Genomic DNA, 18,895 nt, shown 5'->3' on the forward strand with positions numbered 1-18,895 from the left:
TGTGCCCTAATGCGGGTATGCGCCTAAACGATCGAATACACTTTATAATTATGCCAATGCCCATCTTGATGAGGTGTTAATGTAAATGAAGTCGGTTTGGTCTAAACTGAACATAAACAGTTCAAATGTTACATCAAAATGTTGGACTTGAAGTGTACTTGTAACCGAATAGAGCACTGTCTAGTAGGCTGCCATATAAAGGCTATTAATCAAACAACAATAACAAGGAAACGAGAAAACCACTCACTATTTTGTCCGAATAACTTGAGTAGCTTTAAAATATTAATGTAATAGAATAAAACAGTGAAATTGGTATCCTTGCATTGTTTTGAACATGATTTATTTGCAACCATAACTGTCTCAGTCGGCATTAAGGGATATTTAGACCCTACACATAAACTGATATTAATGTAATTGTTTCATTATGATATTTGTCAATCACCAATATCTATAAAATACCTATATTTTTTATTCTTTCTGGAAAAACAGCCATAAAAGGGAATGTAAATTATGGTATGTGTGCTACATTTTTAAATTGCAGTATCAAGTTTTCATTATAAAGGGGCATAGCTTTCACAACTCAGTGCTCAATACTCACTACTCATGAGTACTTTTAAATAACTATTTTACTCTTACTTGAGTAGTTTTTAGGACAGCTACTTTTACATTTTTTAAGAAGTAACAGTACTTTTACTTGAGTATTATTTTTCAGTAATCTTTCCACCCCTGAATGCTTTATATAGAAATAGTGCAAGATGTAAAAAAGCATCATAATCAGACAAGTAAAAGTGTACAGAAATGTAATGAGAGATGCACATCTTTATCACAAACAACTGCAAGGCAATAATAAACTTATCTGCAAATATAGGCCTAAAATAATTTAACAGAATATTAGAAGTTAAATAGCTATTAAACAGCTATCATTCATTAGACTTAGAATGTAACGTACAAGACATAGAGCATGGACTACTGTTTTGGCAATTTTATTACATTTTTATTGTGTACTTTATGGCCATTTCATTGTACGGATAACAGCTTGGACATTCTACTAAATAACACAAAATAACACTTGAGTCAATGACGCAAGATAAACAATTGGTTTTGTTTTATGACCCAGTTTTTACAGTGGTTCCTTAAATTGGTGACCCAACACAGTACCAGAATTGTTTATCGTACAAATGTTAACAAAAATCTCCTTAATGTTGAGCAATATAACCATGAATTGTTTAGGCCCAACAACATGCAGAACTGTTAATCTGACATATAGTCTAAATATAAAAATGGAAACATTTGAAAATACATAACAGCAGTTAGGACTATCATACATTCTGTGTATTTGATACTGTGCATCATTTTCACATGTTTACGTGTCCTTGTGTGTTTATTCTGTCTGAAAGCCGCAGAGAGCACACCTCCTCGCTCTCTGTGGGCATGCTGTATGTGTGTGCATGAGCCAGAAAATAATCAATATCGTAAGTACTTTTAAAAGTATGTTCCCAACTCTGCAAATGATTAAATAGAACACCTGTTTCATCAGAATCACACTTACAATATTGTCATATTAAACCAAAAATGTTGACTATATCACGACAACTTGGAGTGTGGCCTGTCGCTGACCCGGTGTCTCGCTGTTTGTTGCTATCTATCAGTGTCGTTTGATGAATTAGTTGTTTTCTTTTGCATGTTATTTTAAGCACAGTCATTGGTTAAGTTTACTTATTTTAGCCAGTATGAATGCCCTTGTGACCTGTTTTATCATGGTAGTCCTTGTTGGATTGATATTGATGTGCATGGTTGTGGATGCCAAGGCTGTTCCGGTTTTGCCAACGCGTATTATCGTCCGTTTCCCTGCGCTACACTGCCAACAACAATGGTCCTATTGCAGGACCCTCCAGGAAAGGGAGATTTAAGACCAAAAAGCATGGATCCAGATGGGGGAATTCGTAATTGGCTACGGACACGGGATGACACAATCTAATGTTAGATCCCTCAGCAATAAACTGGATGAAGTGGTACTTTGTGTCAAGCGGGAAGAGGAATTCAGATGCAGTAATCTCATTTGTCTTACTGAAACGTGGCTAAGTGAGAATCACAATGTGGATATTGAAGTCTGTGGGCGAGGGACTCCCCTGTGTCTAAAAGAAATGGGCGACACAGTTTAACATAATTGAGCAGTCATGTACTCCGGACTATGAGGTTTTAGTTGTGTCTTTTAGACCTTTTTATCTGCCCCGGGAATTTGGTCAATTAACCATACATGGTGTGTTTGTACGTGGGCCTAATTATAACATTACAGAGTGTTTTAACAATGTTTTATTGCAATCAGCTGACCAACCATTTTTTATATTGGAAGACTTTAACAGTCTTTCATTGGAAGAGGATCTCCCAAATTTGCAACGGTACATTGACTACACAACCCGCTTGTCACACACCCTGGATTTGTGCTATGGGAACATCGAGGACGCGTACAAGTCAGTATGAAGAGCTCCTTTTGGAAGATCTGATCATAACATTATTCACTTATTACCTAAATATTGACAGCCGGTGAGAAGGGAAAAGCAAATCCAGGTTTGGAACAAGGACAAAGAGGATTTGCTAAAGGACTGTTTTAGTACAACAAACTGGGATGTGTTCTTCCATATGTGTAGAGACACTCATGAATGAACTGACTGTATTACTTTTATATACAGTTCTGTGAAGAGTCTGCTATAGAAACTAAACGTGTTTTCTAATAACAAACCGTGGCTCTCAAAAGATTTAAAGGTCTGTCTCCATGAAAAAAATGCAGCCTTTCTTAAAACGGATCAGGAAAGTTTTAATGTTAAAATTAAGGGGGTTTGAACATTAAGGGGGTTTGAGATAGAGATGCCAAATGTGCTGTAGTAACATATCATACTAACCTCTATCTGTATGCCAAATTTCATAACTTTCCCGAAAGCGGATCTATGGGCTGCCATACTCAAGAGCAGAATAATAATAATAATAATAATAGGAACACTAAAGAAAACAATAGGAGTCTTCGCCCCTTTAGGGCTTGGCCCCTACAAACAAAAATCTGATTCGAAAGCTCTTGTCCTGTGGCCTTAACATCCATTATGGCAAAATGCATGGAAAAGGTCACAAGGCAGCTTCTAAGCTTAAACATTTCTGAGCAACTATATCCATTACAATTTGCCAACTCTCATAGTAGTACAGAGGAGGCTTCACTCACCATGATAGATACAATCACTAGTCATTTACAACAGTTTACTGCAAATAAATGCAGAAAAAACAAAGTAATTGATTTTAGGTTATCCAGAACCCCTTTTGGAAATTAACTAATATGGTAAAGTGGTGGATACTGTTGACTGTTTCAAGTAATGGGTTAAATCATACTGGCTTTAATGTACTTTTATGCATCATGTTTAGTTATAGTTGTTATATTGTGTGTTTTTTTTTTTCACTTATGTTTGATAAATATTTTTGTGTGTGTAACGAGACCAAAGACACATTTTCAGCCATGGCTGGAAAAAATGTTACAATAATTATATATATATATATATATATATATACAGTGGGTACGGAAAGTATTCAGACCCCCTTCAATTTTTCACTCTTTTTTATATTGCAGCCATTTGCTAAAATCATTTAAGTTCATTTTTTTGTTGACATTTTTGCACATTTATTAAAAAAGAAAAACTGAAATATCACATGGTCCTAAGTATTCAGACCCTTTGTTCAGTATTTAGTAGAAGCACCCTTTTGATCTAATACAGCCATGAGTCTTTTTGGGAAAGATGCAACAAGTTTTTCACATCTGGATTTGGGTATCCTCTGCCATTCCTCCTTGCAGATCCTCTCCAGTTCTGTCAGGTTGGATGGTAAACGTTGGTGGACAGCCATTTTCAGGTCTCTCCAGAGATGCTCAATTGGGTTTAAGTCAGAGCTCTGGCTGGGCCATTCAAGAACAGTCACGGAGTTGTTGTGAAGCCACTCCTTCGTTATTTTAGCGGTGTGCTTAGGGTCATTGTCTTGTTGGAAGGTGAACCTTCGGCCCAGTCTGAGGTCCAGAGCACTCTGGAGAAGGTTTTCATCCAGGATATCCCTGTACTTGGCCGCATTCATCTTTCCCTCGATTGCAACCAGTCGTCCTGTCCCTGCAGCTGAAAAACACCCCCACAGCATGATGCTGCCACCACCATGCTTCACTGTTGAGACTGTATTGGACAGGATCACCATCTTGGAGTCCTTCAGGTGTTTTTTTAGCAAACTCCATGTGGGCTTTCATGTGTCTTGCACTGAGGAAAGGCTTCCACTCTGCCATAAAGCCCCGACTGGTGGATGGCTGCAGTGATGGTTGACTTACTACAACTTTCTCCCATCTCCCGACTTTATCTCTGGAGCTCAGCCACAGTGATCTTTGGGTTCTTCTTTACCTCTCTCACCAAGGCTCTTCTCCCCCGATAGCTCAGTTTGGCCGGACGGCCAGCTCAAGGAAGGGTTCTTTTTGTAACCTTGGCCAGATCTGTGCCTTGCCACAATTCTGTCTCTGAGCTCTTCAGGCAGTTCCTTTGACCTCATGATTCTCATTTGTTCTGACATGCACTGTGAGCTGTAAGGTCTTATATAGACAGGTGTGTGGCTTTCCTAATCAAGTCCAATCAGTATAATCAAACACAGCTGGACTCAATTGAAGGTGTAGAACCATCTCAAGGATGATCAGAAGAAATGGACAGCACCTGAGTTAAATATATGAGTGTCACAGCAAAGGGTCTGAATACTTAGGACCATGTGATATTTCAGTTTTTCTTTTTTAATAAATGTGCAAAAATGTCAACAATTCTGTGTTTTTCTGTCAATATGGGGTGCTGTGTGTACAATAATGAGGAAAAAAATGAACTTAAATGATTTTAGCAAATGGCTGCAATATAACAAAGAGTGAAAAATGTAAGGGGGTCTGAATACTTTCAGTATCCACTGTATATTGTACCTGGGCACAGCAAGAGGACAATATTAGTTGGTCAGCCTTTAATAGTTGTATTAGTATTGTATTAGTTGTAATACTGTATTAGTATTAATATATACAGTAGTACTGTTGCAGACAAGCCTCCCATTCGTCAGGGATTCAGGCCTGGGAAAGCTCCGGAATTACTTACTCCCCGCCCTCCATTACCTTCTGGAGGGGAGGTTTTCCCCGCCTCCTGGGTTAGGACAAGGGGAGGGGACAGGAGAGGAAAAGGGGCAGGAGAGACAGTGAACTCTAGTTCCCGACCACTCTGCCATTTGATCCTCGGCCAGCTGGGTAGCTATCCTCCGCAACGCCTGGATCTCGCCTCCTGGCGGACAGCAGTGAGCTCCTCTGCCTCCTGTCAGTGGCTGCTCCACCTCCTGGCGGATGGCTGCGAGCTCCCCCGCCCCCCACAAACAACAGTGCTCCTTCGTTTCTTGGCGGATGGCAGTGAGAGCCTTCAAGCAAACCTCTCCAGTACCACCGCATCAAACCTTCTCGGCATTGCGAACCTCCGTCAGCGGCGAGGGCTCTCTTCCTCCAGTCCAGGGTTTTGGCACCAATGTGGCAGACAAGTCTCTCGTTCGTCAGTAAAGGAGGAAGCAGGAACCGGATTGACACTCAACAAGACTTTAATTACAATTTAAAACACTGAACAGGAACAATAACATGACAATACACATGCACAGCTCTGTGTGCCTCTCTTTCTAGCACTCCCGACTCCTTCTCTTATCTCTCTCCCACTGATTGGGCCACTCAGCACCAGGCGTGCATACTCGCAGCCCGGCCACGCCCTCCTCCTCATCACAAGTACATAATAAGTATTAGCCATATTACCAAGATCTAGATGCATTTGCACCAATATAACAAAGAGTTTCATTTAAATTTCACATTAAATAACTAAATAATTGTTTTGTCCACCCTTATCAAAAGTTGATAATAGAGCTGGCTACTGATACAGATTTACAGATTTGATTCTTATTCACAAGCACTCGATTCGATTCATCTGGATATATTTACGTAATAATGTCCATTTTGTGTAAACATGAAATAAATTCCAAATAATGCTGTTAATTATAAAGGGGACATTCTTACAAGGTACATTTCAAAAATATAAATTGTACTAATATTTTATTAATTTCTCATCATTTTAGTCACATTTTTTGCATTTTACCATTAATAAATAAGATATTATATTGCATATATTATATTTTGTTACATGCATTTGGTAATTTGCACTTGTTGCAGAATGGCCCATCCCTCCCTCTCATCATCGTCGCCCTGCCTTTTAGGGGCAACCCTTAGCCAGGCTCACAACGGGAGTGGGCTGGAGAGAGGAGAGGTGCAGTTTGGTTAAGCCATGTTTCATCAGCGGATGATGAGGTGCACCTGATGTGCTTTCATATTAGATGACAGAACACATTGAAGCTGACGGGCTAGGATGTGGTGTCACACCTCCCCTCACACACTTGGCCTTGGGAAGACAGGCTGCCAGAGAAGCCGCCACCCCTCGCATCATAAAAGGAGGGGAGCATGTGCGGCCATTGAACCCCGCCCACATACTGGATTATCCTATGGACACTTCCCTGCCAATATAGCCATTCACCACGAGGGCACAGATCCCCTTTATTTTGGACACTTTCACCCATGGACACTTATTTCCCCCATTTTTAACTGTTTATATTTATTATTATTTCCAAAAAATGTCTCTACGATGCCTGATGCCACACCCACTGTGTCTGTCTCTCGCACTCTCATTCGTTGGTTAGATGGAAAGCCTGGAGCGGGACGGAGAATCCACTGGGACAGCCTTGGCACTTAATAAGCATTTACTCTGTGATGTTGAAGCTGTCATGTTTAACCCATGTTGTCTCTGTTCCCACCGGGTGCGAGCGAGGGGGTGAGCTAGCCCGGAGAGGTTTCCCTTATTTGCACACTCGGACCGTAGATCCCGTTTAAGGAAGTAGCATACTTGTGTGGTGGCTAAAGAGTGTGCACCTCTGGCTCTGTTCTCAGTGTTTGGATAGGGGCAAGGGAGGAGGTGCCCCGCCTCCTAGGGCTGTCCTTCAGCCAGGCTCACAAAGGGAGTGGGCAGGAGAGAGGTGAGGTCCAGAAGCAGAGCGGGGAGTGTACTAGCCAAATTAGACACGCACCGAACCCGCTCCCTCTGAACTCAGGCACGGGTTAGATGAGTCGCTGGGGAGTACCGTATGTGTCGCGTCCAACAGGCATGGATTCTGGGCCACCTTCCCCTCACACTCGCCACAGCCCTTGGGAAGACAGGCCGCCACACCTCGCCACCGACCAAGGAGGGGAGCACATCGCAGCCACTGGATCCCACCCACGTCCTGGACCATACCTTTGAACACTCCCCTTCCTTCACATAGTCCCATTCACTGTGAGGGCACCAGATCCCCCTTTATTTTGGACACTTTATCCACCTTTGTGAATATTTTATGTTTACTATTATTTCCAATAAATGCCTCTCCAAAACCTGACATCACACTCCACTGTGTCTGTCTCTTGCTCATCTCGCCACAGTACTATTTAAAGGAATTTACATTGATTTGTTGAACACATGCTAAAAATCGGTACTTTCTCTTTAAGAAAACCATCAGCTCTTTAAAGAGCACCTGTAAAAGAGCAGATATTAATGAGAAGGGACTCAAATGGATTTACCTAATGCGTGATATGCACGATTCAAATTAAATGTAAATTGTTTTGTAACTGCGCCCTGCTGGATTTTTCCGTCATGACAGCGGAAAAAACATAAAATTCTCCGTCATTTTGGGGCATACAGATAAGTGTAAGACATCATTAGAGACTATAAAAGGGTCTACTTTTATTTGTGTACACTCACAATAACAACAAAACCTTGTGCTTTTGTAATATAAAGAAAATAAAAAGGGTGTGCTTTCAGCAGTCTCTGTGTTCGTGAGCATATTTCAGAAACACGTCACAAAAATGAACTGAAACTCTGTGAATACTTATCACACAAACATGAAACATATGTCTAAAGGAAGCTTAAAATGTCTACTTTTAAATAAAACAATTAAAACTGAAAACTAATATTCTCCTGCAATGTAATCTGTATGAAACAAAGCGTTGTACAATTTCTCCTGGCTCAGCTAATTATCTCTAATGTGATCACACCCACGGGCAGAGGGTGCTATTCATAAAACATCAATTTCATTCACTTTTCTGTGCATTTGAATGATAGCAAGACACACAGGCGAGGAAACTCTGGATAGTGATGAAGAGTTATAATTTTCCTCAGAAGAAGAGCGGGACTACGATGAACGTTTGTATTTTGAAGAGAGATTTGATCCAATTTCGGATGAGTAAGTCATTTAATTTCACTTACATATTAGTTGACATGCTATTTTATATAAACATGTACATATTTTACTAGTGGGACTGTTTCCAGACTTGCCAGCCAGGATTCAGAGTGATTGAAATATGACTCCTAATAAGCAAGATTTAGTTACATTTAAATGCTGTTTTGCATAAAGCAGGCATTTATATTGTATGCTGTATGATTTAAATATGATATGTAATATGATATAAAAATAATACGATTATGGTTTAGATTATATTTTAACTAGTGTTTATGCTGCCTCATTATCATCAACGAAGCTTTTGCTTGCAAATGTGTTCTGGTGTAAATGTGTCAAATGTGATGTAAATATGCCCATATTAAAAAATCTGCATATTATAATCTGAAGGATCATGTGACACTGAAGACTGCAGTAATGATGCTGAGAATTCAGCTTTGATCACAAATGCATTTTACAATATATTCAAATAGAAAACTGTTCTTATAAATTGTAAAAAGAGTTTAAAATATCACTGTTTTACTGTATTTTGGATCAAATAAATGCAGCCTCGATGAGCAGAAGAGACTTATTTTAAACGGTAGTGTAGGTCTAAAATTAAGTAAAGTCTTTATGTAAAGAAAATATATAGTCAGATTACTTCTTTTAACTTAAAACTTGAGTTTGATCATTAAGTCTCCTCACATTCAATCTCTTTCTGTCACATTCCTCGGTGATAGAACCAGGGGAGGGTCTTTGTCCCCTCAGGTGTGAATTACAATAAATATTCATGATCATTCAAGCCTCCTTGCATATGACATTTCTAACACTAAAAGTGTCTTACAAAAGTTAAATTACTATATTGTTTTGTATGAATAAGTTATCAGGATGGTTTTCACATCATTTTGTAGCAAAGGCTCTAGGCTACAAGATCCAGTTCTCAAAAGTATTGTGTTATATGGCCTTAGTTCAATGACTTAACATGTTTGCATAAATTTGCAAACATTTGCATAAACATTATTTTCTCAAAAATACAAACATGTACACACATGTTGCTTACATATTATTGAAGCCCAGTTTGTGCTGAATACAGTGTTATCAGACTTTAGCCATATGTTAGCCAATATGTTTTAAGCAACTGAAACAATTATTGTGTGAACATTGGACACAAATTACACTGAAAGAGTCAGTCCAAACTGTTACTCCCAACATGCATTGAGTAGTATAATGGTTAAGTATTCAGCCCAGAAATTCTTTCAATCTCTGGTGAGTGGAATCTGAACATTTACCAGCCAGTGGCTAATCACAGACACTTTTAGTGCCCAACATTTGGTTGCATATGTGAGTGATTTACTTGCAGTGTGGAGGGTTGGGATTTAAGAATCGATATTGAGATTGTTCAAATGAGGATCGTGATGCATCAGAACAAAACCTGACAATCCCTGGTTGCAAATCAAATGAGGATCGTGATGCATCAGAACATTTATATTTCATGCGGTCCAAGAAGACAAATCTATTTATTGTGCCATCTTAGCTATATACAATTACACTAAATTAATTGCATTTTATTATTTGTGTTTAGCATTGCTTTTCCCTGCTGTCTATGTGACGAATCATTGGTCAAATGTTGTTTTCTCAGAACTTGACTATACAAAGCTCTAATGAGGTCATGAAATTAAGACATTTTTCTAGGTTTACAAAATTGCATGTAGTGAGGTCAAATTGGATCCTTACCTTGTATAGTCTCCTGTAGACTCCTGTAAGACAAAATATTATAAGTATATGCATTTAAGGCATAACACTGACTTAAAAAATAGAAACTTGATATATCAATGCTTTGATGGTCCTACCTGCAGTGCATGAGCAGCTAATTTAAAAACCAGCTCACTTTCCACCTCTATATCACCCTGCGGACAAACAAGCAAAACTTAATTTCACGAAATTTTGGTATTTATTATTATGCCTTGCTAATGTTGATGGTTCTGTATCATAATCCTAATGTTATTGTTATGTCCATTTATTAATATCATGAGAAAATGCATCACTAACACACAAACAGTGTTAGAACCACTATATCCGTTTGATATTCTTTGTAGGATATTTGGTTCTGATGAATTTAGACGGAACCGTTAAAGTTCCCGCATTCTCACACCATTATATGGAAGATATTTGGTATTGATGAATTTAGATGGGAACCGTTAAAGTGCCCTCATTCTCACACCATTATACGTATGGGAATTTAGGGTCTCGAAATATGTGAGCTATGAACTAAATTAAACTGTCCTGATTCTACATTTCTATGTTAGGCAATTTATAATGGAATCAGTCATGTAATTATAAATTAGATAAATGAAAAATAACTCGATTATTAATTCTCCACCATTAAACTCATAATACCCGTCTCATTGTATATGCTCACAATTTCTACTGTAAGGAATTAGCTTTAATAAGTGAATTATGATTAATTAATGATTTCTCTGCATATGCCAGCGAACGTTTACATACTAAACATGACATTCTTTCATAGATATTATACGTGTAGGTAACAAAACCTGACAATCCCTGGTTGCAAATCATACTGGTTAATTAATTGGTTATACAACATGGACAAAACATTACACACATTTTAAAGAGGTATATCAGGCTATAATCATTAATTTGACAGTTGTACAAGTGACTACAGTTCAAAGCATTAGTCAGAATTACCTATCAAGACTAGGTATTGTATAAATCATGGACTTAAATGCATTCTGTACATTTTAGAACGTTACATTGGTAAAGTACTGTGACTTTGAGTAGAATGTACCTGGATTAAGATGAAATGTGTTAGTATTCGAGTCATTCAAATCTGATGGTCTTTTGGAAACCTTTCAAGGAAAAGTCTGCTTTAACTCTGTGTGGAAGTTCAGAAGGTCATGCTGAGGGGCCTTTCTGACCAATGACCATTTTTGTTTTGAATTATGGTGTTTAGAATGTCTTCACCATTTTATTGTCCAAAGACAGGCCTTCGGTAGGAAGTTGATGCTTGGTCCGTTAATTTATTATGTTTAATTCCAGGATTAAAAAGGTTGGGTTTTTCCTAGATTCAAATAATGTCATTTAAATTCTTCTGCATGTATAATATTACATCTTTGCATTCCCAAAAAATCCTTATGCTGATTGCGATGGTTATGAACCATCTTGCAGGAATTCACAAGCGAGAGACTCACTCACATATTTGGAAGCAACAATTTTATGGCACGGGCAGATATTGGCTGTCTGAGTTCTTTGGCTTTTTAATTGTTTATAGAGGTGAACAATGTGACAGTGAATCACTTTGCCAGGTAAAGAGACACGTCTATACTTACGTTATAGATGGCAGACTTGGCATTCAGAAAAAATAACTCCACTGTTGTGTGCTCCTTCAGGAGTGAAATACTCTCAATATAAAACCTGCAATTAAGAGAAAGCCTTCTGTTAAAGAGATATTTCACACAACAATGAAAATTATTAAATCATTTACTCAGCTTTATGTACCAATCCATTTTATAAATATTTTTCTATAAAGGACAAAAGGTTAATTGACAGGGAAACTAGGTCTGTTAAGCTCTAAAATGACCACAAATGTACCATAAAGTTAGTTCACAAGCTTTGTGACAACATGAGAGCAAATGATGGCAGCATTTACATTTTTGGTTGGACTATCCCTTTATTAACAATTTGGTAGCATATATGCCTGAAAAACAGGGATTGTTGTTTTGTTAGAACATTTATTAACTAAAGGCCTCAGAAACGGAATCGAAATACAGAAACGAAGAACGACATATGTTACATCATTTCAAACATAATCTGCAAAAAATGAGGTGTTTTTACATTTTTTTTTCTGTGATTCGTAATTTCAGGTTAACTTTATACCGCTGCTAAACACCTTCTTACTGCCACTGGTCCATGTCATCGGAAGATGTGCCCTGGAGCTCCACCTACTTTGAGGCTGAGAGCTAACTCCAATTCCATCAGTTAGGATCAGTCAACATGAACACACTGGCATGCAGAGTTATTTCTGAGCTGGTGCAAACATAAGTATATCTTTACCATCGTTCGTATAGAGACATTTTCCAAGAACATGTCATGTGATTTTTTCTTTTGTTTTGTTTAATTACTTACAAGAGGAATCCAATCTACTCAAATACTCTTAAGTGCCCATTCACTCTATTGTTTGATTTGCTGCTTCTCTCATGTGCTGACTGCAACCAAAAGCCATTCTCACATCTGCCCAAAGTGAGATGTGCCATCATCATTCTTTTGTCTGTATTCTGCCCATTTACACTCTTTTATACACCCATATTTGCAGTAGTATCAGTGTCATCATAAATTACAATAACAGTGTGAAATTGGCACACATTATGACAGGGTATAGTGTGTTAGCGCATTAGCACCATGAATTCAGAACGTGAACAAGACAAATGACACATTATCTACTACATATTTATTACTTTGAATTATTATTGAATAGTTAATAAAGCTTCTTTTACTAATCTTGTGTGAATTCTACTCATAGAATGAGGAATTAAGTAATTGATAACACATTTTAATGTCATTTTGGCTGATGTTTTATATGTAGTCCTCATATTTAAATGCTCCTCTAAATGCCTCCCCAACGGTGTGGCCAGTGTTTGAATGTTCTCAAATAGTATATCGTTGCTCCACTATTTCAAACTTCTTTTTGGCTCTGAGCGAAGAACTTCTCCGCTCAGAGTGAGGAACTTCTAACAGTTCCTTAAGTCTCACCAACAAGACAAAAACATTACTTAAAATCCTAAACAAAGTGCCTTTTTGAGCAGCACCCCAGTGAACAATGATTCAGTTCAGGATTGTACACTGCATTCTGTGGTAGTTGTGGTCATGTGACTTTAGACATCATGAGGTAGTGATCACATACCTCACTAGGAAATGCAGAGCGATGGGACCTGATTTCTTAGAGAAGTCATGTTCAAGGACTCTGCGGTCCAGCTGTAACCATTTGCACTGACCACTGCAAGAGGAAAGTAAATCTGACTAAAATGTGCAATCCAAAATTTTATCACAACCCAGTAAAAGCTGTCCAATTTAACACTAATGTAAGAAGTCATCAGAAAGGCTTGTAACAGGATTGAAGTGGTAATGAACAAAACTGTGAGATTGTTTGGCTTGTAGTGATGTAAGATTCACAATACATGTTTGTGTTTTTTAACTGGTATTTTGTAATAATTTGGTGAACCAATTTACAAAGTGTCTGTACAGCACTTCTAAGAAAGAACTTTGGAGTAAAACAAAAGACATGTTGAGACCAGAACACTAATCAAAAAGTGCCATGGGGTTACACATTTTAGATATAGACGTCGCCTGTCACTTAACTCCAGAATACGCATTAGTTTTACCAGCCTGAAAAATAGTGTTTTTTAGTGTGATCTGAGCTAAAGAAGCACAATTTACGATACCATTGTTCTACGATTTTACTGCTGATTTTAAATAAGTTCTTTGATCACAAACTTGACCAACTGTTTTGGAGATTTAGTTTTTTCCCAATTCAAGTAGATAGAAAGAGTGTTTGTGTGCCACTTGTTTACATAGAAAAATAGCTGTCGAATAAACTGACTTGCCTTGAAAGGGATTTTGCCATAGTAAAACCATAGCAACCTCAAAATTAAACATGGTTACTACAATATCAAAATAATAAAACCAAGGATACCATATGGACAATACAATATTACTATTGTCAAACCATGGTTAATTTCCATAAGGGCTACACAATAGGATGACAACATCAAATTGAACGCAGATTTATATGGTGCATTAATATAATAATTTTTGTCGTCTTGGCCTTACACTGCCACCTAGTGGCTTGGATTTGCATTGTAAAAATTCACTATTCACAGTCAGCCATGATTAATTTAATTCATGAGTAAGCGTCCAATAAAAGGTTAGTTACAAAAATTATGCATGTAGCATTTATTTAGGTGGTCATGTGATTGTCCCCATGAGGGGACCCCTGCCCCATGTAGAATAAAACAGCTTTTATAAGCTAGGATTATAAGTAGTCTTCATCTCTTGTGAGCTCTCATAATTATATACAAATGTTTAAAAATTACTATTCAATTCTTTAGAAGTATAACTTTTTTGTGAGGAAAAAAAATACTGAGTGCACCTTTAATATATAATAATAAACTATAAAACACTCTATTTGTATAACTGAATCAAAACATAGTCATAAATATCAGCAATTAACTAACTATTTAACTTCAAAAAGAATGTTCAAAAACATTTCAATTAACAGTTAGAGACCCTGGGAAAACTGGTCGGTATAATACAACCATGAAACTGTTGTCAAAAGTACGATTTTACAACATGTTCTTTGAAAATGTGTAACTTCTATAGACAACAATGTTAAATAAAAAGATACTTACATATCATCCACATAGGTGAAGCCAAAGTACTCCTTCTCTTTAAGGTTAAAATGTGATGATACCAAATCCAAGAGTTCACAAGACAATAGCTTTGGCTGTGAGAGAAAATCCATAAATTGTATATGTGACATTGAGGCTTTCTAAGGTCTCTTGTGTGGGCACCAAAATAGACTACAGATTTCAAAACTGCTATTAAACAAAAGTTTAACAGCTATTAAACTGAGACATTATACCTGAACCAATAGTTCCAGCTTCCTGTCGTCCAGCAGTTGCACTTGGCAGAGTCGTCCCTCTGTCATCTGTGGACACAATTATGGCATCAGAAGATTTACACAGCAAAATTAGCTTTTCATCAGTAACTGCATTGCCAAACTGAACACTTAAAATCCATGCTTTGTACAATATTCTGCTGCACACTCAAGTGCATGGGCAAATAAACAGATACAAATATTTAACTTCCACAGTAGCTAATTACTGTCATCTAGAGCAGTGAATTTTTGCTTTTTTTTTTAAAGAAAAGGATGGACAAGTCAAAATACATTTTTGTGGTAATCAATATTGTGCCACAAATGCTGTCGACTGAGCTTAACTTGTATTTAACCTGGAATATTCCTGTAGGTTTTAAAAGTATTGATGTTATTTAATGATATATATCAACAATGTAAATTAAAAAATTCATTCATTTTAGTTTTTGCCATGGTCTCGAAATTGGTATTGAAAATCTTCAAGTTTGAATGACCAGGTTAGGCATGAAACTCTGAATGGCACAAGCTGACATGTTCTTTGAACTTGTTATCTGTTAGTCAATCAACTCGCTCATATGTGATATGTGATATGTCAAGCCAATCGGCTCACATGTTTTAAGCTAATAGGTAATTTGACGTGTAATTTGGTAGCCAATCAACTTGCGTACTCTCTCTTTGTCTAACATTTAAATGTGCTCAGTTTGCAAGTAAGCAGGTTTCACTGCAGCGCGCTGTTAGAGTTTTCTCTGTAACCCTCATCCTCCCCAGCACCACTGGTCTAGATCTGCTACTAGTAGATTGTTTTTAATGTCTGTTTGTGCAGTAACATGTCCTACATGCTCGATACAGCATGTCTTGTCTAATTGTGCAGCAGCTTGTACACATGTTAAACTCAGTATGTCTGTGTATATTCTAGCAGTAGCACGTCTCAGAACTTGCTGCATTATTACGACCCTGTACATTTGTACAATACTATAATTGTATAAAATTTGAATAGATAACTGAGATAGGGCCTAACTTTCAGTGTATCTTGTAATAAATAATGTTTTAAATGATTTTATTTTTTTATTATAACCAATACATTTCTTTGTCAAAACGTTTTGTACCAACCCTGTTTTATTGAAAATGTTTGGTTGAATGTTGCAGTTTATTTAATGCATTTATATGTATCCGCTTATAATATATGATTTCATGCTTTTATTGCGAGTTTTGGCGCAAATAAAGTTGGAATTTGCTGACAAATTTTTATGAAGCCCATTTCAACCAACAGAAACTGTTATTTTTGGAATGTATTGAAAACATTTTCAATGCATCTGAGCCACTAGACGATATAAAAAACAAATATAGATTCTTGTGAAAAAATACTTGTGTGGCAAGCAGTTCGAAATAGAAACTCTTTCTTTTTGTGTCACTAAATGTTACAAAAGAATGTGGGGTGAATCATTTAACTTATCACATTTTTTAAATGGATAAAACATCTGTTAACAAACCAGCTATGTGTTGCTAAACAAACAATTTTCAGGAAAACTACACAGAACATGTGCTATAAACCTAAGGCCAATACCAAAAGTGTGACTTTACAATTGTGGTGTTAATGTAAATTTTCATGTCACTGTCGAGTTGCTCATAGAAAAGTCCAGTCCAAATCATTCAAAATACTATACAACCTTTGGTCAGGATAAATGCTGAGAATACTATTTGAAGTTTTTTAATTCCACTTACTATTTTGTGTGAGGGATTATTGCTACAGAAACAGATTAACAGCACAGACCTTTGAGAACTCAACTTCTGTGCTGCAATTCTGAGAATTACTGTGTTATGTGACCGATACTCTACATGCACTTTTCCAAGGCTACACTTTACGTATGCATAAGATGTATTTTGAAAGAAATTACTTTTCATTGTGTTTAACAATGCATTGGCTTGACAATAAACAGTAAGAAAATTGCTTCTATTTTGTGTTTTTGTGGGTTTATTTTATAATTATAATGCTTATAAATAACTTGAACTTGATAATTGGATGAATTAGACAATTTTATAATATTTAGTATGAGTTAACATGCACTGGGGAATTTTTTTTGTCTGGTACAAAAATTATTGTGCTTCATGTTAACATTTAAATTAACTGGTTTTCTTCCAAGTCAAAATTGATAACTAAACTGAACTAAATCTGATAAATTAGGTTACATCAGCAAAAGTAATTTATATATGGTTGATCAAGTAAAAATAAATCCTTGAGGCAACAATTGCAGGTAATCACTTTTTCAGTGTCGTCAATCTTAAAAAAGAAAAAATCACAAATTTGATTAGTAGAAAATAGACCTACAAATAGTTCAGAATCTTAAATATTTCTAATTAATTTAACTTTTGTATTTTTTGTAAACCTAATACTTTGTTAATTTCCAGGTTTAAATTATATTTTAAATCTCTGATGTGGTCTCTAATTTATGGACACTACTGTTAATGTGTGAAAATGTGTATCCATAAAGCCAAGATATTTCCTTTCTGCCAGTTTTACCATGAAGTCAGCAAGCGAACATTCATGGCAACATGGAGGAATATATTACAGAGCATATATGAAATTAATGTGGATAGTTCAGAAAATTAGTTCTTGAATAATCTGATGGGATTATTATTGAGTTCATACTGAAATCTTGATTTTTGAATGGAGCCTTTTTTATTTTAGCAAATCCACAATCTGAAACAAAATTCAAACAATAGGCAACATTCTTCATTGTACAAAACCAAAAATCACCCTGACAGACCTTCACAAATCTTACTCTCTTTAAATTATAACACCAATTAAAATGATCTTTTTACAAAAAATCAAAAAATTAACCTCCAACGCCATGCCAATTCCAATGACGTCTATAGACAATACCTGATAGACGTCGCCCAGGGAGAAGCATGTTTGTAGACACTGCTGACATGACCTCATCCTTTGCAGGTAACACCTCCGAATCATCCACAGAACGATCTGCCATATGACTGTGCTGCTCCACACCAGCAGAGATTCCACCCTGATCACTAAGCCCCAAGCCATGGCTGCCCCGCCACTGGCTGGTACCTGGGTCACCCCCGTTTTACGTAACTAGCCCTAGACTGGGTCAGTTTCTAGACAGACCATTCTTTCACCAGCTACTAATATTTGCTCCCTTGTGAAAGATCGACAAGTAGGTGAGATGCGTTTCGATTAAATTCCCCACATGCATGGAGAGTCTGCTTTGCCCCGGGAGAGGTTAGAGCCGTACACTCTGGGAGGGTCGCCAGGCCATGGAGGAAAGAGCTGAGGTTTTTGGAGAGTGCCTGCCACAGTTTAACAGGCACTCTACAAGGCTCTATTCAAGCACACTTGACGTAAAGGGTAGATTTTTGTGCACACACACACACACACACACACACTTGGCTTTGCCACATAGCTTTCTCCGGCCTGTCCACGTGTCCATGTGTCCCATATTCAGAGTCCAAATGCTGCTACTGCCCCACCTACTTTGGTGAGAGGAATGAAACTATCCTATAGTTCCACAGCAATGTCTGTAGGACCTATTAGTAAAAGGTTTTGGGGTTGCTTTATTGTGTTTGTGAATACCCATAGAACAAATGTTAGTGCCATGTCAATACAAATAGACACTTTGCTTCAAAGCAAAGCAAATTCTAATGAGCATGATTCTGTATTTTCGCTCTAAAATGTCATTGTTTCTCAACATATGGTTATGTTTAGGGTTGGGGTTTATGTTAGGGGGTAGAGTTATTAAAATATGCATTCCTGGTGACTGTATTACATCTTTCAACAACAAAAAATACAAGTCGCTTTTAGCATCACTTTGTGGACATTTCACTGGAGTGCGCATGTGCCCATACAGTATGTTCAACAACACTTCCATCTTCGGCCACTGGGGCAGTGATTTGAATTTCAGCTCAAGAATT

At 37.3% G+C, this 18,895-nt stretch overlaps 1 protein-coding gene across 1 annotated transcript in view; it reads right to left on the reverse strand.

The window, feature by feature from the left end:
* Positions 1–18,895, reverse strand: part of frmd4bb (FERM domain containing 4Bb) — a 78,422-nt gene that overhangs the window by 40,828 nt on the left and 18,699 nt on the right. Inside the window, exons 2-7 of the mRNA XM_052105217.1 lie at positions 14,957–15,022; positions 14,724–14,818; positions 13,220–13,312; positions 11,649–11,733; positions 10,152–10,208; positions 10,036–10,058 (exon numbers count right to left, since the gene is read on the reverse strand). Coding sequence (XP_051961177.1) covers positions 10,036–10,058; positions 10,152–10,208; positions 11,649–11,733; positions 13,220–13,312; positions 14,724–14,818; positions 14,957–15,022 — 419 coding nt within the window. The remainder of the gene's footprint in view (positions 1–10,035; positions 10,059–10,151; positions 10,209–11,648; positions 11,734–13,219; positions 13,313–14,723; positions 14,819–14,956; positions 15,023–18,895) is intronic.

This window comes from Xyrauchen texanus, chromosome 35 (assembly GCF_025860055.1).
Source record: "Xyrauchen texanus isolate HMW12.3.18 chromosome 35, RBS_HiC_50CHRs, whole genome shotgun sequence".
NCBI classification, from domain to species: domain Eukaryota; kingdom Metazoa; phylum Chordata; class Actinopteri; order Cypriniformes; family Catostomidae; genus Xyrauchen; species Xyrauchen texanus.